The sequence below is a fragment of the Oreochromis aureus genome, linkage group 7, assembly GCF_013358895.1.
Source record: "Oreochromis aureus strain Israel breed Guangdong linkage group 7, ZZ_aureus, whole genome shotgun sequence".
NCBI classification, from domain to species: Eukaryota; Metazoa; Chordata; class Actinopteri; order Cichliformes; family Cichlidae; genus Oreochromis; species Oreochromis aureus.
This window is the reverse complement of record NC_052948.1, coordinates 62,817,590-62,843,437: the sequence shown is the minus strand read 5'-3', so window position 1 is coordinate 62,843,437 and position 25,848 is coordinate 62,817,590. Positions and strand designations below refer to the sequence as shown.

The following is a 25,848-nucleotide window of genomic DNA, read 5'->3' as shown; positions in this document are numbered from 1 at the left end:
CTCCGAACCAATATGCAAAATATCTCGCTGGAAATCAAATAGCTATTATGTTTTCATTTCCACGTCGGCGTATTTGCTTAATGAAGAGGAGACAGATCAGACCGGCAGAGAGAGTCTGCAGGAGCCGATAACCGCCAACGGCTCCCAGCTATCCGCACAGAGTGACGCTCCCAGTCACTCCGCTTTTTCACCGGGAAGGAAGAAAAAAAAAGGAAAGGGGATGGAGGGGAGGGAGAGAGAGAGAGACAGAGGGAAGGTGATGGAGTGCAAGGAATGGAGAGAGCGCAAGTGATATCGAAAGGGGACGGAGAAGAAGAAAGAGAGGTGGTGGCGGTGGGGGCGGCGGGGATGAGAGATAATGACAGAAAGAGAAGAGGAAGTGAGAATATAAAGGAGAGACTGCAGGTTGAGATGAGTGATGAGAGAAGAGATGGAGAGAATTTGAGTTTCACAGACGGGCTGAGGAAACAGGCTCTTAGAAAAAACCCTTTTTTCACACTGTAGCATGTTTCTTCATGAGTGTTTAGGCCTTTGATGTTCGCTATCGTGCCGGGTTCACCTCTCCGCCACTGCGGCGTCATCAGCAGCAGCCTTCCAGTACACGGTGTGCCTGACTGATGGCTGGGATGGACGTTTCCTACCTTTCCTTTCTGTTCCTTTCTTCACACGCCGTCTGCGGGCGCTTTTTATTTCTTGCCGACATGGCGGGAAACATGCTGAGCAGTGGATTTCACGTGGTTTTCTTCCATTTTCTTTAATGCCATCAGTTAATAGCATTAATGTGTATTCTTTGACTTCTATCCAACGTCGGTGCTGTAGTATAATTTCATCTATGGTTCTACAATAAACTTGAGCCTTACATGAATTGATATTTTGGTGACATTTGCAGAAAATTTATAGGATGAACTTAAACTCTAAATGTTCTGAGAAGGTGAGAGTTGCCACATCAATGTAGTGAACTTCCACAAACTGCTGTTGCAGTGTTTCTGATAATAGACTGTTGAGGACACGGCATCGCGTCAGAGTTCATAATCACTTTCCATCCTGTTCATGTTTTAAGCTAAATGCAATGAAAGAAGATTGGAAACTAAAATCTCAGCAGAGGAGTGAAAATCAGAGTGTGTTGGAGTCTCAGACGGTCAATACACAACTCAGATTCATAAACCATAACTGGTTAATGTTAGCGTGCTCAACCTGACGAGTCGAATGGTTATGAAAAAGATATAAAGGAGCACTTTGATGAAACATACTGAGCATTGATTAACCGTTTGATTTGTGAGAAGGTTTCTATCAGTCACATCTTGAAACACTCTGTTCTGACTCATCATGCAGGTCTCACTGAAAACAGAAATGCCAAATCCATTTCAGAGCATTCAGAACGCGGGGCTCTGCAGGCCTCGCCCTGCAGGACTGTCAGCCCATGCGCCGCTGTGGTCTTTTATATCCCCCTCCTCCCACATCCCTGTGGGATCATCAATAAGTCAGGGGACTTATTGATGATCTCCATACTTAAAGAAGTGTGGAGATCATCAATAAGTCCCCTGAGTTTCAGTTTCTATTGCTTTGCTTGAGTTTGTCGTAAGCGGGCACATCAACAGACAGTGCTGCTCAGCTCTGATGTTAAAAGCTGAGGAGCACGAGCTGCTTTTTATTGAAGCTGAACATGATGGATCAATACGGCGGCCTGCGTGGACGCTTCCTCCCACGGTGCGAGCGCCGATGGCGGGGACGGTGGCCGTGGAGCTGCGATAAGAGCCCACGCAGCGTCGAGGAGAGTGTTTAAAGTGCAAAGTTGATTAAAAGTATTTCCTCAGTGGTGGGTAATTCTCTTTGCTCTGATCAATAAGTGGCTCCTCTCCAGTGCGCGACTCTGTGTCAGGTACCTCAGGTTCTCCCACTCCCTCTCTCTCTCTGAAGAGGGAGCTCACACATCCTCCTCTCCTTCCCATTCTCTCCTCCTTTTCTTTCTCTAAATATCCTCTTTTAATGTTTCTCTTCACAAGTCTGTGATTTTGTGATACAAGCGCGCCTCTCTCCCTCTCCTCTTGCTTTCAGCTCTAATGTATTTTTTGTGCGGCGGGTTATTAGCGTGAGAGCGGCGAGGCTTTCGTCTGTTTAATCAGCTTGTTGAGCATGCAGGTTTGATGTGTGTTGTCTCTGTGTTTAATCAGCGAGCTGCTCGCTGCAGGTTTGATGTGGACGGAGAGTTAATAAAGCAGTATCTGTGGCGCCTTCATCAGCTGCAGCACTTTGTTCTGCCTCTCCTCGCGCCTCCGAGACAGACAGCTGCGGTCTCCGTGAGGGAGCTTAAGTACTCCTGTAGCGCCACATCTGTGCCGGTCCCATCTCGACGGGCGATTGGATTGCTCCTCTGTCAAATTGGGGTTGTTACTGTAATTCGGGACCTTTGCAGTGCTGTCCCAGTTTGAAGTTTGGTTTCATCTTTTGAAATATGTCCAAACAGAAAATTTCTCACAGTAGAAAAGCAGAAGTTTGTGGTTGAAAGCAACCTGAACGATTTCTCTTTATAGAGTGCTGTTAATCATTTATTGCATAAATACCTGTGAGTGCTGAGTGAAATGTGACCATAGCATCTAGCAAAACAATTTATCAGCTTGCTCAGCTATCATGTGATCAGATAGTCCCTAATCTAATCTCTCTCTCTTTTTTTTTTACGTTTTGTTGAGACTCAGACACCAAGGCATCGGGAGATTTGTCAAAGTCTGCTGATAGTTTCTTTTGTGTGGAAAGGGTATACCAATCCCCAGAAATAATTAGCTAACTTCTATAGTTCTGTTCATAGAGTATGTTGTAAATAAGTCCCAGTTTTTTGTCTGTTACATGCACAAATCAAATTTTGCCTACTGATGATTGATAGATTTGTCGATACAAACTTTGATGACATCCTTTAGAATTCAAATACTGATAATGTATCAATAGTAAAGTTTTATTATTATTTCCAGTATTTCTGTGATAATATTGTTATCTGGAATATGTTTGACCATGATAATCATTAACAATCTGATGTCATGCCAGCTGCTCACTCAGTCGGTCAGTTTCAGCAGTCTGTTCAGAAATTTGCTGAAAGTTGGGACTCCTTGTGTTGATGCTATGATTCATTTATTTCAAAAAGTGCAGTGAAAACGCACCAGGCGAATCACAATAATCTTAGGCTGCGTCCATCCCACAGTAGATACGTTTCTAGGGACGTGCATGTCAGTTTACGGCATAGATCACGGTTTAGGGTTTACAAAGGTCTTGCAGGTGTAACGTAGCTAGGCATAGAGAGAGATTAGGTTGAGCTGGCTGGCTCTTCAGTGGTTTCTTATGAACGGCTCTGACCTCGGTTGCACTCATGGTTTCATTCATTTCTGCCTGCTCTGTACACAACTGCTAGAAGTTTTAGAAACAGGGGTATTCATCAGTCTTTGCCATTCATTTTTGCCAAGTGTTCTTAACTGGCACCAGAAGGCATGATCACATCAACCCTGTTATAGCCAATCTACACTCCCCGCTAAATACCGTATCGTTTTTAAAATCCTTTTGTATACTTTTAAAATTTTAAATAACTTGGCTCCCAGTTACCTAACAGACCTTCTCGACGTGTATAGCCCCAAGAGAGCACTTAGATCCTCTAACCAACTGCTCTTAGTGCAACCAAGGCCCCAACGAAAGACTAGAGGGGCTTTTGCAATTGCTGCACCTAAACTCTGGAATTATCTTCCAATCGATGTCAGAATGTATTTAATTGTTTAAATTGCGCTTAAAAACCCACCTGTTCCATCTAGCCTTTGAAACAAATTAGTTTGGACTTCCTCCCGGGCTGCATTTGTGCTATGTAACTGTAACTGTAACTGTAACTGTTTTATGACTGTTTTATTGCCATTTGTTGTAATCCGCTTTGCTGCCTTGTGTGAAGCACTTTGTTGGACACTGTCCTTTTTAAATGTGCTATAGAAATAAAAATATGGATTGAATTGTTGAACCAAAACTCGTAACATTGATCGTTTTAATCCAGAGCTGTTGGGGTTTGTCAGGTGAGGCTGGTGTACGAGGAAAAACTTCCAGTCAGACTCACACTGAGGAATTCTGCTTCTACTTTCACAAAACGTTGTTTCAACATTTCAGTGAAAGTTTCGAGTTTTACTGGCCGGAGAGCCTCAAGTTTAAAAATGTGAACAAATGTAAGCTTTAGGCTTCTTTTCTTTTTCTTTTTTTTGGATCCCTCTTTAGCTCACAGCCCAGAAAAATGATGTGGCGCTGCTGGATAAGTCTCAGCTTAATTGATGTCCCTCCTACAGAGATACACATTTGGGTTATGTCTTTTTATTATTTCTTCATCTTGTGAATGAGTTCAGTCCAATTTTCTTGGATATCACGCCGTACCAATTAAAGGCTTTAACTTTAAAACTGGCAAATGAAGTAGAATGTGGTGCACTTATCACAAGACACCCCGCTATCCTTTCTGCCAACTATCCGAGACAGGAAGAGAAGGGGAAAGGGAGAATATTTCTCCTTGGATAAAAGCGGGGAGAAAGTGGAGCTGAAACTTTTCCGCACCATTTGATGTCTGAAAGCAGTGATGCAGCGATTGATTCATTAAACCAGAGCCGTAATGAGGAAAGAAATCATAATTCAAACTTACATTTTAAACAGGAAATATAATTGGAATTTTATACAGAGGAGTCCCTTTGTACAATTATGATTAAAGGAAAATTAATTGTATGAAAATGTCCTTATAGATACTGAAAATTAGATCTAGCAAAGCTCCGGCGACATAATTCTAAAAATATTGTGTACAGGATCGATCGTTTTTTTTCTCCTTGTCTTTCTCCTCTTTTTTTTTTTTAAACATTTTTTATGAAGGTCCAAATCTAGCTGTGTTAATTTTATCTGAAATTAGAGTGAACCATGCAGGCGTGGAAGTTGAAATTAGCCTAAAGATGTTTCCTTTACAAAGACAGAAACACTTTGTCAGCCGGCGATTGTTTCCCAGCATTATCTCTGCCTGCTTTTAATTGCTTTGGTGAGTGAAATTAACAGAATTAGAAAAATTGCCTCTCCCTTTTTCTACAAGCTTCTTTATTCACGGGTATTGTTGTGTGCTTTGTATAGATTATAGACTCCTTTTGTTCCAGTATTGTAAATATATACGCCCCCAGTCACGGCTTTAGCTCCGAAACAATCCCTCTTGTTCGTTCGACACAACCTAATGAAAATTAATTTACGACCTGTCTGGATTGAGGGAGAAATGAAAGCGGGGGGAAAAAATCCTGGATTTCTTCTCTTGGTATTAATGTCAGGCTGATTTAGTTATTCAGAACCAATGTGCCCACCCTCCTTGACTTTCCAGGACATCGTCGTTATGCACGCGAGCTGTTTTCTCCCCTGGCGTTCGGCGGCATCTTAACCATTTCTGCCTCACTCTGCCGCTCGTAATCCTCTTAAAAGAAACGCTCACCCCCAGTTAATAATTCTGTCGTGGCTACCTCTCGGGGACTGAGAATGAAGCGTGTCATCGGATGCAGACAAGCATTTCTGACACTCACGGTTGAATGTGAGCATATTTCAGGGTTTGGAGCTCTTAACGTGCCGTTCAATCGTTCATCTTATAGTCAGAATATTATTAATGAAGCAATTTTAAAAAAAAGTCACATTAAATCCATATTAACTCACTTCATTTTTTGGATGTAATCTTCAAACGGGCTAAAATAGATCAAAAGTACTGTATAATTACTGTGGTCAGCAGGGATTATGAAACTGTAATTGATACAGATCAGCCCTGCACTAATCACTCTTTTAGCTGCAATTTTAGGTATACTGTAATTTGGCTTTAAGGTCCCCCTTGGCTTCTTGGCTATTAATCTTCTGGATTAGACCGTTCAGCGTGTCCAATTCTTGAAACTGTTTTTTCAATGAGTCCAGTAAGTGGGGCTGGGGGGGCATATCTCTGTGTTTAGGGTATTTTTTCCTTCCCGTCTACATACATCCATACAACCGTAAGGAGCCTGTTAAACCTCATTTTAATTTCCACCTCTCCTGCAACTCTCGAGGCCCTCGGGAAGGCGATGAAAGCCTCGGGGTGGTGTTATTGTGTGACACATCTCCTGAGTGGTGTATTTTATAGACACACTTCAGGGCTTCTGTCACGCTTTGGCCAGCGAGGTAGGGGGTCACAGATCCAGACTGCAGTGTTTCTCCAGTCTGAAGGAGTTCCAATGAAAAATCGACCCATTTTTTCTGCAAAGTAAGAAAAGCATTCCTGGAAATAATTTTTGTCTATTCTGCTCATGTCCAATACCATATTTTTTACTTTTAGACCATATTTTGTACTGAGTAACTCCTCTGTCTCATACTGGCTGCTTTAGCTCCTCCCCCTTTAATGTGGCACTGTCTCAGTCTTTTAATTGGCTGCAGAGCTCAGCGCCAGTTAATTAGTTTCTATTACTTTTATTCATTTTATTTGAGACCAACCAGCATATTTAAGCAGATGTTGTAGATTAGACTCACATTAGACTGCTATCCTTACGCTCTATGGACAAATTCAGTTGTTTATTAGCCCTCTTCTCTTCCCGACAGGGACTCTTGGGGATCTCGATGGCGGAGAGGAAAACACACCGGACAACCTGAGCCTATCAGGAGAGGAGGGCGGAGCCTCCGACCCAGATGATTCTGCAGATGGCGACAGCTCCAGTCCGCCTCCGTACACACCACTGTACAACGAAGGTGAGAAGAAGAGCGAAACATTTACCTCCAACAGAGGATAGTAGTACAGACATTGGTTTGTAATAAAAAATTAGGTCGGTCTCAGACTTCCCGAGAGAGCGGTCTGTGTTCTCTGTATGTATAATATACAGTCATGAAGACAGGCTGCTGATGTGGACATACACTTGTTTATAAAGTATTTAGTTTAGTAACCACGCACTTTTCAGTTGGTTTTCCCTTTCTTGCAAGGTTTAATTTTCAGTTTTATTTCAATCAATCAATCAATCAGAGCTTTATTCGCCACATGCAGGTTGCCCTGCAGTGAAATGGGACCCCCCCGACCTTACACATAAAACACAGACATTACATTTAGTTAAAATGTGAAAAAGAAAAATGAGCAGCAGCTATTTACTGTTAAAGACCTTTGAAACTTTTGATTTTTAAGTAATATCTCTTTAAAACCAGCAGATGTTCATGCCAGTGAAACAAAGAACTCGGGACAAGAGACAAACTAGCATCGCTGCAAATGCAGTTAAGCCATTAGGAGAGATAATGTGTTACAAAAGTCTGTTTCCTGACAGGTAACCTACAAATGTACATGAATTATAGTTGCAGAGCTGCATGCTGTGGTTCACATGGACTTGTTTTACGTGCATGAACATGGTGTTTGAAGACATTCGTTCTCAGCACTGACTCACACACATCTGCTGTTTCTGCAGGTTGTTCAAATCATGGAGTAATTATATCTTTTTTCAGCATAACATTAAAAAAAGCTGCTGAATCCTAATTTTCATTTGATACATTGTATTAAAGAGATATTAAAAACTTAAGATCTACATTTTGTATTTTTACTCTAACCACATGTCCTGTACCATAAATATGTGTCTAGCTTTAAACATGGACTGAAGATTCAGAGTTCCCTTGGTTAGCCTTTCAAAGACCTTCATGCATCGATACAGGGGTGTCAAACATGAGGCCCTGGGGTCAGCATCGGCCTGGCAAAGACTCCAATAGGTAGTGCTGTTACAAAAAATCCTGCCCTGGACATGACTGCAAAATGCAGAAGTGTATTATTCAAGAGATTTGTCTGTCGTACACACACAGGGTTTTTCCACAGATGGTACAAAGATAATCTGCTGTAGAACTATCACTTTCTGCCAGCAGATCGGCTCTGCACACAAAACACGTCATCGGCCTTAGCAAAGGTTTAAAAAAATCTGTGTTCTCGCTCATTTTTAAAATTATTTATTTCACGTTTTCCGCAATATCAGCGGCACACTTACAACATCCATCAACAGTGAGCACCTCTTGAAGTAAAATAATCCAGATATGCAGTTTACTGGCAGTTATTAGTGGTTATTAGCAGATTTATCTCTTCATCAAGCCGTTCTTTAATCGACTGACGTCTACCTGTTATCTGTCTGCAGACGTCACCCAGAGACAATGCAAAAACTCTGCGGCACCATTTGGAGGTTGCAGCTTTCCACACACGTGTCACTCTTTTATCTCTAATATGGATAACAGATTTAAAAAAAAGAAGAAGAAGAATTCTGTTGGCTTCAGTGAGTCCGCCCCTGTCGTGCACCTCTTATCCCGAGCCTGCCCCCCCCTCCCCTGCCGTGTGATAGCAGAGTTTTTCAGTCATATTCTTTTGACTTATTCGAGATTTCACCAGCTGTGTTTTTTTAATCTCAAAAATTCCTGCTCTTGTGAAATTTTGGGGGCTGCGAGTGATAAGCGTCTGCTGGTTGGCTCGGTTTGATAAACCCATGGAAATTCTGTCAGGTGCTAATCGAGACGAGATTAGAGATTAGCTCCAAGACTGTGTGCGTGTGCGTGTGTGTGTGTGTTTGAGTTGAGGGGTGGGTTATGTGTGTAATAGATTGTATAAGAAGAAGATGAGGGAAGTCAGGCATACTACACATGTGAGCAAGTTTGTCTGTCCATGGCAAACTTGCTTTGTGTCTTTGTTTCTCTGTTTTTTTTGTGTGTTTTTTAACCCCTGCGTACACACACACACACACACACACACACACACACACACACACACACACACACACACACACCTTCCCTCTCCATCACACTGTTGATTTACTCCTCTCTCTCTCTTCTCTGGGGTTCCTCAGTTGCCCAGCGCTGCCATTATCAGTTCTCTGTAAATCAGCCATGTTTGACGAACCTGCTCTTTCAACCTGGGATCAATACCAGGTCGTTATCTGGCCAGCGCTGGCTAATAAAGGCAGGGCCTCTTATCCACCATCTGGAAGAGAGAGGGAGAGCGAGAGAGAGAGAAAGACACACACACACACACACACACACACACTGGCGATAACCGCCCTGATAACTTTAGCAAGAAAAACACATTCTAGCAGTAACAGGACCGAGCACTCTGTTCTCTCCATAACACCCCGTCTTTTCAACCTGACAGTGAGAGCCAGTAATATTAATGCTGGTACAAAGGAGTGCTGCACACAGACACACACTTGAGCATCTGTTTGGTACATTTCTCTCTGTTGTGGTGATTTTTTTTTTCCTTTCCCTCCTCTCTCTTCTCAGAATTGCTCTACAGTTGCAGCGACCCACAGAAACGAGCAAAGTTCCTTTTTTCATAACAAGGCAATCATTTTTATACATCACAGGAAGCCCGATAACATCCACTTCTGGGCTGATAAGGAAGTAATGTTACCTCCTTTTGACCTCTAATTGTCATGCCCTCATTTGAGCCAATCAGAAGGATTTTTGTAAACTGTTTTTTTCTCCTCTTCTTTTCATCAGAATCTGATTAGCGGTGATAGAGAAAAGTGTGTGTGATGCATAAACGGACGTAACTGAGGCGGTGTTCTCCTCTGGTTTCATTTTAAGGAACGGCTTGGGGTGTTTACAAAAACTAATTTTTAAAGGATTAAAAATATTTTAACATAAAGATAAAGTTGATTTGATGCATGTCAAACAGACAGAAAGGAAACAAGCATGTAATTGTCACTTTTTCTGTTTTCATACACTTCCTCCTGCTCACTGCATCACTGTCTGTTCATGCTTTATACGGTTTTACTTTCTTGTTTTATTTTGAAGGGAAGTTTTGCACTTCCTGCTGTTGTTTTTTTTTCTCCTTCTTTCCTGATCGTCTCACCTGTTTGTATTTATTGTTTGTTTGTTTTTTCCATTACGCTTGTATTTCTGCTTCCGTTTGAAGCAGGTTTTGGAGTTTTTCTCTATTACTGAGTTTTTAGCAGTGGTTCTGTTTTGACACACAAATCCTTACATCATTAGGATGTGCTGCTTCCCAGCCTCACCTCCCTGTAATTGGACATGCATGACTACAGTGTTTAAGGTCAGTTGAAAAGACATGAGAGGACCGCTGATAGCCACTTAGTTTTTAACATACTGCTTTATGCACTGTGCTTCCACTCCAGGACATTTATTTATTTATCTTTAACGTATCATAAACATTTGAATTTATTTAAAATGTTCTGAGGGACAAATTTAGTCTGGATTACTTCTGATTGGATCACGTCCAAACTCCTCCCACCTTTCTACACAACTTGTCTCTGTAGAATATTTTCATCTTTCATCTTATTTTCATTCACATTAGTTTTTATTAAGTTGTTGTCTTGTTTTTGTTGAGGGGGAAAAAAGTCGTTGACAAAAATGGTGACAAAGAGGTTTGATCAAAGATCTTAACACTGTTTAGAAGGACTGAGGGAATTAAATCATCTCAGCTCGAGGAACAACAACACACTTTCAAGAGTAGCCCACATTACCATTTGCGGTGCATATCTTTGACACTGCCCCCTGGTGTGGATCTTTTTTTTTTTTTTTTAGGTATCCTGTGCTGCATCCTTAGTGCTGTCTGTAGGAGATTAGCTTCAGTGTAATTCAAACATGTGTAAATAAGGTGCTCTTTATGTGGGAACTTCCTATTTTTGTCTCTGTACGTGCATTATTGATAGTCTTCAGAGGACTGCCGGCGTGCAGCAGCTCTGTGGATCCAGTGTGTTCAGTGACAGACCACTGCAGCTGCTGCTTTCTCAGGACACTTTCATCCCTTCCACCAACACGGAGACTGTCTGAGTGCATAAGTTCGACCTTAAACACGAGGGGAGGATGTGTCAATAAACAGGTGACACCATTATAATTATGGCTGTTGTTATTATCAGGCAGAAGCGAGACAGAGGACTGTAGAAGTTAGGAGGCGAGGGATTGTTGGGTGACTTTGCCCTGCAGGTGTGACAGAGGAAGTTGAGCTTATCAGATTGATGGAGACTGTCTCACTGTTGGGGGGGATAGGTGGGAGGGGGAGGGGTGGGGGGGGTGGCAGAAAAGTGTCTGTCGACTCCTCCTGATACCTGCCTCCCTGTCTGAGATGATATGGGAGATAATATTGATAATATTAAACGCAATAACTGTGTCTCCAGCTCCCCTCCCTCGCTTCAGCCCCTGCAGGATAAAATCAATGTGCCATTCAATGTGATTTATAGCTGAAAATAATGGCACTGTTTAGGCGGGCGTGTGAGTGGGGGAGGGGGACGCGGCGTGTGTGTGTGTGTGTGTACAGTATGTCTTGGCTGAGTGTTTGCGTGTGGATATGGTTGAAAGGTGGACGTGACGTGAAACTGGATGTGTATCCTGTGTGTGTGTGTGTGTGTGTGGATTTATTTGACGGTGCACATCCACCCAGCCTCTCAACTGTTACATTAATAATGGCGGTGTGTGAGGGCATCACGTGGTCATGAGGCGTTTATGGCTGGTATCGATCGGGTGCTATCGCTGTTTATCGGAGCGGGAATGCAAGGGTAAACACGGCCTTTGTGCAGACAGCTGAGGCGTTATCGGGGTGGAGGGTGAAGACGGGGCGGGATTTGGGGAAGGGGAAAGAGCAGGCGAGAGCAGAAAATAGGAAAGGAGAGGACAGAATGAGGAAGGAGGAAGAGAAAAGGAGCTGTGAGGACGACGATTCAGATTCTAAACGTGCAGTCGTGGGGAAGCTTCATTAAAGCTTTGTGCTCTTCCAGTTAATTCACACTGGGAGAAGTTTACTAAAGCAAAAGCAGAACTTGGGAGGATTTTGTGTTTGTTAACCAAAGCTAATCAGAAAATGTCTTTGAAATAAAAAGAGACTGAATGAGACTCATTCATGGTACACTGACCTTTTTCTCCACCGTCCCTGCTTATGGTTTGCAAATTCATGCACACGCAGAATAAAATGCATTTTTTAAATTTTAAAGGTAGTGTTCAAAATACTCTACGTTTATTTCAGCATTAAAAATAGAAGAATAGTAAAGTAAGAGCCACTTGGTGAGGTGTGTGTCCAGTACCCACTCACAAGTCATACAGAAACCAGACCAGTAAGAAAAAACCCAGAGTGGGGGGTTTGCCACAAGCAGGATTACTCAGTGGGCTCGGTCACTTTGGAACTATTATCAAACCAATTTCCCTGAACCTGCGTTAATAAATGGAAATAATCTACACTTATGACTAATCGATGCATAATCTCTTCGTGAGAATATTTTAGTTTTACAAATTCAGAATCATTTGTTTCTTTCATGTTCTAGAAAGATTGGCCAGCTTCAATCACTTTGCATATACTAACATGATAAAACTACCAGCAAGCTGCTGTAGAATGAAGAACTAGCGAGCACCGCTGTGGTCAGAAAGAGATTTCCCGCAGTGAAGTGCCAGCTCACAGCAGAGCAGTGAGAATGACGTTTATTAAGTCAGATGAAGCATGTAATGAAGAGCTGCAGTGGAGATGGGTTGCAAAGCAGCTAGCAGATGAACAGCAAGGCTAATAAAGCAGCTCCCTTTCACTGAGCCTGGTTCTGTCATAGGTTTCTTGACATGGGGCTCTCTCCTTCATATCATATGCTACAAAAAAGCGAACAGGTGATTTGTAATGAATTTACACTGAACTGAATATTGAGATGTTTGCGATCTGGTTCCATGCAGTCAGCTTTTGAGTCACTCTAACCCTTGGCCTGATGATGGTGTAAGAGCAGAGAGCAAGAAGAGAAAGATCTTCAGGTCAGATAGTCTGAAGAGCTGTGATGTAACTATTAATCTAATCTAACTAATCATGAGTCCCGTTAAGAAGAAGGGACTGAGCGGCCCGATGAACTGCCCGATACTGGCTGCACAGGCAAAGTTCAGGGTTCACATATCTCTGGATAAACACACACACATGCAGATACTCATATTGAAGCAAGCACACACACACCACCTGCAGAAGCACACATCTTTGATCAGTGAGCAGGAGGCTGTGTAATCAGCTTGATCAATGGCAGGGATATCAGCAGTGATTACAGGAACACAGCCAGCCTCAGTCTCTGCTGAGGGTGACAGGCCTGCGGGAGGAGATGGAAAGATAGAGGAGGGAAAGAGGAGCACATAAGACGGAGACCCACCTACATTCAGTGAAAGAGAACTGAAGGGAAGGGCGGATGAGGAGGAAATGGAAAGCTGCTGGGAGAAGATTTGGGAGAGTGAGAAAAGTAGCAGCGATGAAGGTGAAGATGTTGAGTCTTTGATTCTCCTGAGTTGTAATGAAAATCAAAGGGTCCATCTCTGCATGGCGAGGGGTTGTTACACGGGGAGGGAGGCCTTTGATCAGCAGACAGGAACAACGGCTTCCAGACACACACTCACATACGTACACACACACAGGTTTCAGTCAGGGTGTTTGTTTTAATTGGTAGTCTTTCTGTTGTGTATCTAGAGCCCAGAACGCAGGACTCGGGAGGAGGCCCGGATGATAAAGACGTTGAAGGGGAGGAGCCTGCACCGACGCACAGCGGAGCAGAGGAGGAAGAGGAAAGGGAGGAAGAGCAGGAGGTTTTACATTGGAGGGGTCCAGGTCAGTACACTTGCAAGATTTCCATCACTGAGTTGCAACAGAGCTGTGAATTCTTGGTCTGACGAGTACCGTTGTTTTTCTTCAGTTAGATAAACATCGCGGGAGGTTTCAACCAATCAGATCACTCAAAAAAAAATCTTATTTACTTCAGAAATGACAGTAACCTCTTGTGCAAAAAGGCAGTCGTGAACGGGCTTTTCACAGTTATTCTTCGCTTTCAAATTCAGTCATGCTAATGTGCAATAAATTAAACGAGCCTTTTTCCACAGAAGACGTTTTGATATGTAACAGGATTCGGTGGTGCTCTGCGATGGCTGCTGTTTCCCACGATGTCAGTAACATTATGAATCATTAATTCAATTTGGAGGAAAACCCACCTGACACCAGAGACCAGCCAGTGCTAATAAAGCTTTATAGGGAGAAAAATAAACCAGTATCATCAACATATTCCTCAGAGCTCAGCTGGTAATCAGCTGGTCTGTTATCACAGCACATGTTAGCTGAGTCCTGTGTTACGCATTAAACACAATAAAGAAGGTTAGCATATGTGTGAGTGCATTTAACTCACACTAGTTTCTGTCATCCTCTCTGTCACGAGACATCATTGTGTGTGTGTGTGTGTGTGTGTGTGTGTGTGTGTGTGTGTGTGTGTGTGTGTGTTAATATACACCAAAACTTTCCCCATGAGTAGTAAGTTATCTGAAACCACAGTTGGACAGATACCAAGTGACCCCGAACATCTGTAATCCTGCTGAGTTACAGCTGACTAACACGGACCTTAAAGACATTTCAGACAAAGGAACAATTCTTTGTTTCAAAATAAGACATAGAAAGATCAGAACAGGCCAAGAGTGACCGAAGGTGTCAGTCTCACACCTACAGATACTGTAAATATGTGTCTGTAGTTGTTTTTAGTTGGTTCGAAATTAGTCTGGGGTGCTTTTTATTCTATCGATTGACAGTAACATTACGTCTGCAACACTAAAGTGAGGAAACCTGAAGTTGTTGTGGACTTTTAAAAAGCTGCAACACCACAAGCGTCCCTGCTAACTCACTTCTGGAAGCTGTATGTTTGTTAGTGCTTGTAAGGTTAGACAGATGAAGTGCTCTTGAATTTATTTTATGGTAATTTACGATGGCATTGGTTCATAGTCAGTCAGAAACAGTTTCATAGAGATCAAAATTAATGTAATATGATGGCTTTATAATAGGGCGGGGCCGATGAGGTGTGGTCATTTTCGCCTGTTGGTAGGTGGGCCAACAGGGCCTAAGCTTTACCTGTGTGCCCAGTTTGGCTGCTCCTGATCGTGCAGGAGGAGTTTGTGGGCCGATATGATAGTAAGATATTTACAGCGTGGTGCAAAAACACTCTGGTTTGGTCTTTATGGGCAGCTTAGATTTTAATGAAGCCTAACGTTGGCTTTAAAAGCACGGCTGCTTTGATTGGCCAGTCCCAATGACCTCCAACGTCATACTGAGAAACTCCAACCAACTAACCATCATTTGAGCTCTTCACGTGTTCTTGAGTGGACCGGCCAAACTCTGTATGCATTCAGACGTTCTTTAGTCACTTGTCCCAAGTCTCTTCCAGGGTCCATTGTGTTGTTCTGCAGGGGAGATGTGGATGTGACAGGCCGGGGGAAAATTTATTCAAGTCGTAACAAAAACACACACACACACGGCTAAGAGAAGATAACAAGTAAATCGCCATAATTTTATTATTTATTTCCTCTCTTATCGAGGTTTGTTTGGTTATTTATTTCTCTCTGTCTGTTGTCTTCAATGAGTTAAACAATGCAAGAAGATTACCACACTATCTCGCATTATTTCCTTTTCAAGCTGCACACGTTTTATGTACGGTTGTGCATGTAGTGCCGAGTGTGTGTTTACGGGTGTGTTTGTGTGTGCGTTTTAATTCCTCTGCTGGGGAAGAGAGGATGTGTTCATTATCGTCCTGTCCCAGCCTTGTCCCTTTAACAGTAATTGGAGCGATATTAATTGCAGCGTGGTGGCTGGTTGATGGTAGCACCATGATGCTGCACTGATACGGCCCTTCTTTCTTTCTTTCTTCTTTTTTTTTCCCTCTTCCTCTCCTCCTCACAAACTAACTGCCGGGTGAGTAAGACGGGGGAGGGAGGGGGTGAGGAGGAGGGGTTGGGTGAGAGAGTAAGGGAGAGAGATAGCCCCTCTATCAGCTCCGGAGCAGGCGCTGTCTTTATCAGGAGCACGATTGGCAAAAAGGAAACTTTGACCGGTCTGAATTTTTCTCTTATCGTCAAGCCCCCCCTCCCCTCCCCTCCCCCTTCCTCCTCCTCCTCCTCTCCACCTCCCCTTCCTCCCTCCCTCTTTCCCTCCCTCCATCCATCCACCTTCCCTTCCTATGGTCTCTCCATCACCACTAACAATCCCGCTAGTCCCTCTCTCCTCTCCATTCTCCACCTCCTGGAGAGCGTGCATCTCCCACTCTTTTCCCTCCATCTTTTCATTGTTTCTTCTTCTTCTTTGTCTTGCATGTCACGGCCGGACTGGAGTTGCTGTCAAGCGCTGCTCCTGTTCGTATGAAACATTTGCCATGTATGTGACGCGGGATGCTGAGAAGAGGTGTGTGCATGGAAATCAACAGAGGTTTAGGCATTCCACTTGTTCCACCCAGTTTTACCTTTTAGACATTCCTGGAACCGGAAGCTTTTAATCTGACACTTTAGCTGCTTTAGGCCGTTGGTCCAGACAAGACCTGGAAAGAGGGCTGTACCCTTTAAAACAGACACACACACAGACACACACACACACACACACAGACACTTGTTTTCATATCTTAGTGAGGATATCTCATTGACATAATGCTTTTCCCTTACCCTAACCATCAGAAATGAATGCCTAATCCTAATCCTAACCCTTACCCTAAACCTAACCATAACCTAATTGTAACCCTGACACTAAAACCACATTTTGTGGGGACCGGGATTTTGCCCCCATAAGGGCTGTTAGTCCCTACAAGCATAGTAAACTTCCAATTTTTGGTCTCCACAAAGCTATGTAAACACGCACACAGAAAACTTTTCTGTTCTGTCATTTGTCCTTCCTGTCAGCTGACCTCTGACCCCTCCCAGTTTTTCTTTAAGTCCTTTTTTGTCCCACAACATTGTGATCCTACTCTTATCTCAGTTCAGAGTGGGCCCTGTTCTTATAGCTCCACCTATAGCGCCCTGTACATACACCACAGAAATCCATAACAGTAAGTTATATATCAGTGCCAGTCTATTACGTGTAAACTCTATGCAGTCTTGTGTCTAATTTCATTGAATATTAATCTGCTAATTATATTTGGAAGCTAAAAAAAGATGAATTCTTCTTGTCTGAAATACAGTAATTCCTAGATATGAAAATTTTAATTTCCCTTTTCACACATTCTGTGAACTAAACCTTGGGATAATAATCTCTTAATTTATTCAAACATTTTATTCAAATCAGTCTTTGTTGCGGTCATTACTATTGTTCCCACAGACCGATATTAACATAAAAAACAGAGAAAACAACAACAGAAGATTTCCATTCATCCTCCGTGTCTGCTTAGAGATAATACAGTTCATTACTGGACACAACATTTTTCACTCCACATATTTGACACAGTCTTCTCAGTGTGTAATGACTTGTTTATATGTCAATCTGAATAAATTCCTTAGTCATAGATGATAGTCGAGCCGGTTCTTTTTGTGTTTCTCTCTTTTCATTTTTAGCTGTTTTTGCCAACAGCGGCTATCAAACCGTTGGCTTTGTGGCTTCCATTGATATGAAAAAAAAAATTAAAGAGATGATAACTGGGAATGGATTAGAGGCTTCAGCAATTTGCCATTTCTTTTCGTCTTAAAACAATCAAGATGATGTCTCTGTGCGTGTGCGTGTGTGTGTGTGTGTGTGTGTGTGTGTGTGTGTGTGTGTGTGTGTGTGTGTGTGTGTGTGTCCTCAACCGTTTTGATGAGGGTGGTGGTGGCATGGTGTCTAGGAGAAGTCTAGGTGGGAACTGCTTCCTATCAGGGATGGCATGATATGCTAAAGCCGCCTTTTTAATCTACAGTGTGTCCATACTGCATGATATGCAAAATAAATTATGAAGAGAAGAAAAAACCTATCATTTGAGTGACCTTGCAGGCTGGAGGGTTTGATATTTTCTCCCTCTGCTGCTTAAAATTCTTGATATGCAAATGGATGTCACAGTAATCCCTTGTCATTCGCTGGCTGGCTGGTGTTCTTCACACATTCTCACTCGCCATGCTGTGTATAAACCTATTGTCACTGGGCAAGGGGAGCATATCGCAAAAGTTTGATGTGTTTTATATCCGTGGTGATGGACGAAATAACTGAAATGAACTTTAAATGTCTTTCCTGTCATAGAAACGTCATGCCAGGATCCTCCGTGTACCCGCTGGTGCCCAATAAACTGAGTGACTGTGAGCGGGGAGTCTTCCTAATACAAAGTTAATTAACAAATCAATTATTGGGAGAAAACTCATTTCAGCTATTGTGAAAGTCAACTCGTTGTTTAGTTGAGTTTATTAAAAAAACACCTAACTGGCTAAATGGCAGAGTAATAAATTAGAAAATACATTTTTGTACCTTGAAGCGTTTTCTCCCTACGGTCAGGCTGAATTTATAATCCTGAGGCCATCAGTCTATAGCTGCAGCAAACAATCAGTTCATTGCTTTGATTGTTTTCTGAATTAAATGGTTCGTCTGTAAAAGACCAGAAAATGTGAGTCATAGTTTAACAAAGCTCAAAAATACTTGGAAATGTAAGAAAACCCGGGATATGATAAAGTTAATACTTAACCCTGCCCCCAACCACAAAGGTTCACTGTCACAGACAAAAAGAAGTTCTGTTTCCCCAGAAATGAGAAGCTGGATCTGAGGAATTTGTCTGGAAATAAAATTTCAGGTTGGCCGACTCATTTTTCTGCACCATATTTGAGGCAGCCAAGGCTGGTGGCTTTATGTTTTTGGCTTTACACTGTCCCATCCCATTCATGTGAGCACAGTATCTCAGGAATGTCTCTGATTATTTTTTCTCCTAAATGTGTTCACTTAGGCTCAAGGATGAAATGATTAGATCTGGTGGTCAAAGGTCACTTTGACTGTACCTCCTTAAAAAATGAGTACAGAGAATGCGTGTGCATTCACACAGATATCTAAAAGGTCTGAAAGGTTAACAGGATCCAGTAATGACATTTTGTATCCAATGATATAGTGAAGCAGAGCAAGACATGATGCAAATTATAACTTTAACGTACAGTAAAGTACTGGCAGCTACATTTGCCAGTGTGAACTGTTATAGTGTATCTGCTAAAAGCCACAACAGCAGCTTCTGCAGTAAGAAATGTTGAATTACTCGTCGTAAAGAAAAAGATAAACACTGCCAGGTGTTTGGTTAGCATTGTTCTGCTACTCTAATCTCCTGTTGATTACTGCAGATTTATACCATAAAACCACCTTTCCTTATGCGTGTTTCACCATGAAAGTACACTGTTAAAAAAAAATCCTAAAAAAACAGTAATATTCCGGCAGCTGGGGCGCAAAATAATACCAGAAAATTACAGAAAATAACTTTCTCATAAAAATACGGTTATATTCAGTAATGACAATACAGTTTGTTGCCCTAATTTTACTGGGATTTTGCCTTTTTCAAGTGCTTTTAAACATTAAATTAGGAACATGTTAATGTGATTAAACAATGAAATTACCTATAAACAAGGTCAATGAATGTGGCAATATGAATAATAATACTTAAATGTACAGAAATATACAGTTAACAGTTGGTTTAAATAATAATAATGGATTGCATTTATATAGTGCTTATCTAGGCACCCAAAGCGCTGTACAATACCACTATTCATCCACTCTCACATTCACACACTGGTGGAGGCAGCTACAGTTGTAGCCACAGCTGCCCTGGGACAGACTGACAGAGGCGAGGCTGCCATATCGCACCATCGCCCCCTCTGGCCATCACCAGTAGGCGGTAGGTGAAGCGTCTTACCCAAGGACACAACGACCGAGAGTGTCTGAGCCGGGGCTCGAACCGGCAACCTGCTGATTACAAGACGAACTGCCAACTCTTGAGCCACGATCGCCCTAAATATTTGATGTAAAAAAAGTTTATAAGAATCATTTTATATATTTTTCCATAGTGTTACATTTGAATTTAACAGTTCAATCTTTCAAATAACGGACACATATTTGTGAAATCATGACACATTTGTGAATGTATTTTAACAATCTAAATATGCATATGTACAGACAAATACATTTAAAAAACAAGAAAATTATGTTTTATTACATTTACAGTGATTTTATGTTATTTTACATTTGAAATGTGAAATCACAGTCTATTTCTGTCAATTTAATGATATTCTAGGAAAACTGTACAAAACTGTAAAATACACAGTACAGTACTTTTATATTACAATTTTTTTTTACAGTGTAGTTCACTTTTCATCTTCACCGCCATGACAATTCAGGCAAGTGCTTACCTGCTTGCCCAGCTTTAATGCCTGCTCCGCACATTTACGGGAATGCTGCTGTGTTTTCACAATCACCCTAAAGATGAGTGCTTGTCACAGGTGATTGGTAGGTACAAGACTCTCAGTCCTCATGCTGGCTAAACAATTTAACAAACCACATCACCAATCCACAGCAGGCGAGTCGAAGTAACAATCACAGCACTCAGGTTTATGTACATCTTTCCGACACAGACAGCTGTGAGATGGTGCAGTAGTGTCAGTATTTATTTTGTTATAGTAGAGGCTGTTTCCACTAGAACGATCAGTATTACAATTATGCAGCTGTAAGGCCAAAACAATCCTTAACCACATGAATCAGAGAAATTTAAAAAGGATTTTAAATCTCCATCACAAGCCGTGATGTGATCTGAAAACCTCCAGCCAAAATGTTTCTTCATCCAATCAACACTCTTAAGACTGGATAAGAGGCTGGTTGTGACGAGTTGGTGACTCTTAGTGAAGCGACAAACATGAAAGAAAGCTGCCATTGCGGTTGCACCAGCCCCACTCTCATTGATGAATGTGCCATAGATTAAAAATGGACTGTGTTTTAATATCAGGGATGAAAAGCCGACCCTTGTTCAGAGACCTCTGGGACGGAGAAGATAATTGACCTCCACTGTGAGGTCTTGTAAATAAAAAGCACATTCACGAGTTATTTACTTACGTTTCATCAATTCTAAGCTTTTCGGTTCAATTTGAAAAGCGTGTAGCAAATTGCATTTTCTGTATTGCTTCCGAGCCTCTTCAAGTTTGCAGCACAGATTATAAAGAAGGTCCCCTCACCCTCTGACATCTTGTCTACTCCAGAGGCTCCGAGAAGCCAGCTGAGCGAGGCGAGTGCTTTCCTGCTTGCCCAGCACTCCTCGTTCCTTATCCTTCTCTGCAGAATTATGTAAATTACCTCCAATAAAGCATTATAATGGCAGGCGTAATAATGGTTATTATTATTTACCAGGCACTGTGTGTGGCTGCATGCGTGTGTCTGTGCGTGTAGTGTGGATGGGTGTTGGGTTATCAAGCAGTAGTTAATTATAATGGAGCATGAAGGCGCACTATATGCATATTATCACTGCTGAGAGTCTAATTTATTTGGGCTGAGAAACGAGAGATGTTGGTGGTGTCACATTTGCATACTGAGCATGGCAGCAGCACCCCCCCACCCCCCCCCACCCCCCCACGCCCACAGGCCCACCCCTCCCTGAAAATCACCGCAGCACAAGGTGCTCCCTCATCACTTTGTCCACATGTGATAAGACCTTTGTTTCTCAGTTTGATCCATCTAGTCATGGATGGCTGAATGCAGCAACTGCAGGATAAGATGTTTGTGTAAAAGCTTCCACTTTTCTGCTCTGCTACAGGTTTGCTCGTCTCTTTGTGGAGCTATTTATACAAATCCCGGACCTCTGAGTCTGATATCTATAGACTGTCATCAGGAATGCAGTACAGCAGCCTGCAGTGTCCTGTCCACATTATTATTTCAGCGTCAAAATGACCAGAAATGCATAAATCAATCACTTAATAATTCAGTCTTTATGCGCAAAAACGTGTTCAAACTGAATTTAGACATGAATTAAATTAATTAATCTGCTTATGTATGTATTTACCTTCATACTGGCACTTCAAATGTGCTAGTATGAAATAGTATCAAATGTGAGGCAAGTGCAAAGCAGAAATTATATAAAACTGAATATATATAATTACATAAATACATCTGGTAACCAGTATATTAATAATTAAAAATGGAAACATCCATAAAAGCAAAAGCAAAGAAATGAATACAAAAGAAAACGTACCCTGAGCTAATGTCACAATTGAATTAAATGATACTTCACACACGTCACATTAAAAACCTGTTTATGGTGATAAGAGTAGAAACACCACAAAAACAAAACACACAGCTGACAGTGTCCAGCTGATTCCCCACAGCTTACATTCATGCTTTTACAGTAGCTACACCGTAAAATAACACCGGCATATGTAGCTGCCAGCACTTTACTGTAATTTAACAGGGAAACTTTCTCCAGTTTGCAGCTTAAGTCATTAACAGAATTTCAGAATTGCCTCCACCAGCCAGTGAAGTTGCAGTTCATATCTCGTCTCATCTTGTCTTGCAGCTGTATTTTTTTAATCCCTTTTCGGTGCATTTAAAGGAATGTGAAATTATTCGAGTTCAAATTATTTTGAATTTATTTTCAGTAGTTTCCTTATCAAATATCTGTGCAGGTAAAACTTTGATTCTAAGACACTCCTCGCATTTTGGTACAGTGTGTTTTGCTGCACACGTTCTACGTTCTACTTAAATGTGTGAATGTGTGCATCTCCCTTTGCGCTATCTGTTATCTGGTCAACCAGGAGCATAGACGGTTAACTCCCAGTGTCAAAGACGAGATATCATCTCCAACACTCGTTGAGGTTAAAGGGGGTGAAAGGGATGGAGGGATGAAGGGTTAGAATAGGCTCAAGGAAGAAGGAAATAGGGCGGCGTGAAGAAAGGAAAGAATTAATACGGGGACAGGTGAGAAGAAAGAGAGGGAGGGAGGTTTAAGACGGAGCGAGTTAGAATATAGAAGTACATTATTCAGTTTAGAGTGCAGAGATAACTAATGAAGGGTGAAAGAGGGGTTAAGGTTTAAGGATCAATGAGAGCGAGAGATGGGGGGTGAGAGATTTTAAGAGGTGAAATTCAGATAGTGAAATTAGAGGTGAGAACCAGGAAAGCGAGTGAGGTTAAGAGATAGAGGGAAGACAGAGAGATAATATGAAGAAATGACAGTCAGCCAATCCTGTTGCCTCTGGGTTGAAATACAGTTTGTAGCCATGCTAGAGGCTTGGCTTTAGGGATGACGGTGTCTGCCTGTGGTGGAGTAAGTCTACCATTTTGAAATATCTCAACAACCGTTTGATGGGTTGCTAATTTATTCATGCCCTCCGACTGACTCTAGCTTTCCTCGAGCTCCAAAAAGAGTCAGACTTTGTCGGCGTTGTGGCCGCTTATTCCGTTTTTTCTTATTTTCTGTTATATATCCTGTGCATATTTAACATGGCCAGCGCTTTGATTTATGGCTGTGAAAAACACAAACCCCATCCATCTGCTGATTGAACCCCCTGTTTGCAAGAGGCAGCCAATCAGAAGACAGGTGGCTAAAAGGAAGCACAGCCTTAAAGGGGGTGGAGCTAAAACGGCTTGCTTCAGACAGTGCATGAACTCAGGAGCTTCACCGAAATCCAGTATAAGATAAGTGAGGATTACGTTTAACATGAATCATCCAAAGCGGCTTTAGTTAAGTCCAAGAATTAAAATATGAAGCTGAAAATGAGCACAACAAGTCTCCTTTAACGACCGTCTGATCGATTGTGGCCAACTCTGACCATCAGCTGAAAATATTTCAACTCAACATGATGCCTCTGATGTCCTGTAAAATCAAAGCTTCATCAGCTTCACTCACCAAACTTTTAGGATTTCTCAATAAGTTCTGAAACTTTTAAGGAAGTAGCCTAGTTAGGATTATGTCTGCTAGGGGCCATATATTTGCGGTTTGCATAATGGTCGTGAAAGACTCCAGCAACTGTCTTTACAGTGGCTTGCAAAAGTATTCGCAGTTTTCAGATCTTGCCACAGATTGTCGATTGGATTTAGACACCAGACAGGTCAGGGATAAAGTTATTGAGAAATTAAAGCAGGTTTAGGCTACAAAAAGATTTCCCAAGCCTTGAACATCCCACGGAGCACTGTTCAAGCCATCATTCAGAAATGGAAGGAGTATGGCACAACTGTAAACCTACCAAGACAAGGCCGTCCACCTAAACTCACAGGCCGAACAAGGAGAGCGCTGATCAGAAATGCAGCCAAGAGGCCCATGGTGACTCTGGACGAGCTGCAGAGATCTACAGCTCAGGTGGGGGAATCTGTCCATAGGACAACTATTAGTCGTGCACTGCACAAAGTTGGCCTTTATGGAAGAGTGGCAAGAAGAAAGCCATTGTTAACAGGAAACCATAAGAAGTCCCGTTTGCAGTTTGCCACAAGCCATGTGGGGGACACAGCAAACATGTGGAAGAAGGTGCTCTGGTCAGATGAGACCAAAATGGAACTTTTTGGCCAAAATGCAAAACGCTATGTGTGGAAAACTAACACTGCACATCACTCTGAACACACCATCCCCACTGTCAAATATGGTGGTGGCAGCATCATGCTCTGGGGGTGCTTCTCTTCAGCAGGGACAGGGAAGCTGGTCAGAGTTGATGGGAAGATGGATGGAGCCAAATACAGGGCAATCTTGGAAGAAAACCTCTGGGAGTCTGCAAAAGACTTGAGACTAGGGCGGAGGTTCACCTTCCAGACGACCCTAAACATAAAGCCAGGGCAACAATGGAATGGTTTAAAACAAAACATATCCATGTGTTAGAATGGCCCAGTCAAAGTCCAGATCTAAATCCAATCGAGAATCTGTGGCAAAATCTGAAAACTGCTGTTCACAAACGCTGTCCATCTAATCTGACTGAGCTGGAGCTGTTTTGCAAAGAAGAATGGGCAAGGATTTCAGTCTGTAGATGTGCAAAGCTGGTAGAGACATACCCTAAAAGACTGGCAGCTGTAAGTGCAGCAAAAGGTGGTTCTACAAAGTATTGACTCAGGGGGCTGAATAATTACGCACACCCCACTTTGCAGTTATTTATTTGTAAAAAATGTTTGGAATCATGTATGATTTTCGTTCCACTTCTCACGTGTACACCACTTTGTATTGGTCTTTCACCTGGAATTCCAATAACATTGATTCATGTTTGTGGCTGTAATGTGACAAAATGTGGGAAAGTTCAAGGGGGCCGAATACTTTTGCAAGCCACTGTATGTGAGTAACATAAGGCAAAACCTCACTGCTTGTTTTGGACAGTCTGAGTTGTGTTCAGAGGCTAAACGTTGCAGTGGAATTGGGATGCCACTGGCTGTTAAAATTATTCACGACTGGCGCCTCATTTTCAGCCGTTGAATTACAGAGTATTGTTCACCGATCAGCTGCGGGCGCAGGTAAAACGTGGCTGACCTGTGCCCATTTATCCCTCACTTCATACATACTGTACTCTCACTCCATCTGCTCCCTAACCTTCCTCCATATCTGCAGCCAGCAGACTCCCATGTCTCTCAGGAGGAGGGTGTCCCTGCAAGCTCACTGTCAGTTTCACCTGTCAGTCACTCTGCTTTAGAGTGATGATTTGGTTGTCATGTGTCCACCGGGCATGTCTTGTCAGCGAGTTTGATTCCCCTCAGAGTACAGAAAGGAGCCCGGTGGAAGCTTGTTTTGTACAAACCCAATAAAACAAACATAAAAAAAAGCAAATATTTCAAGGAATATTTTTACATTAACCTTTTTACATCCACCAGGTTACTGGTAGGTTAATGGTTCGGTTGTATTTTTGCTACATGCTAAATGAGTGTGGCTTCTGAAACTGGTAGATGTCGCCTTTCAAGTCAAGACTCTTCCATCCATCCATCCTCCCTCCTCTGCTTATCCACTTCAGGCTCCAAAGACTAACTGCATGTTTTTGGATTTGGGACATGGACACAGGGAGAGCATACCTGGGATATTAAACGGTTAAATAAAGGCCAATCAGATTTGGACGTCGGACACTTGAAACGTTACACTTGCTGCTCCTGCCTGGCTTCATTGCAGACTTAATATATGTCAGACTAACGAGAGTTCAGTGCAGCTGAAAATTACTTTATCCTGTTAGTTGTTT

General features: G+C 42.2%; 1 protein-coding gene across 2 annotated transcripts in view; it reads left to right on the top strand.

Moving 5' to 3' along the window:
• Positions 1-25,848, top strand: part of zfpm1 (zinc finger protein, FOG family member 1) — a 107,488-nt gene that overhangs the window by 37,056 nt on the left and 44,584 nt on the right. The window contains exons 2-3 of one of the 2 annotated variants that reach the window (XM_039614456.1): positions 6,580-6,726; positions 13,418-13,555. In XM_039614456.1, coding sequence (XP_039470390.1) covers positions 6,580-6,726; positions 13,418-13,555 — 285 coding nt within the window. The other variant, XM_039614457.1, reaches the window with a different exon arrangement.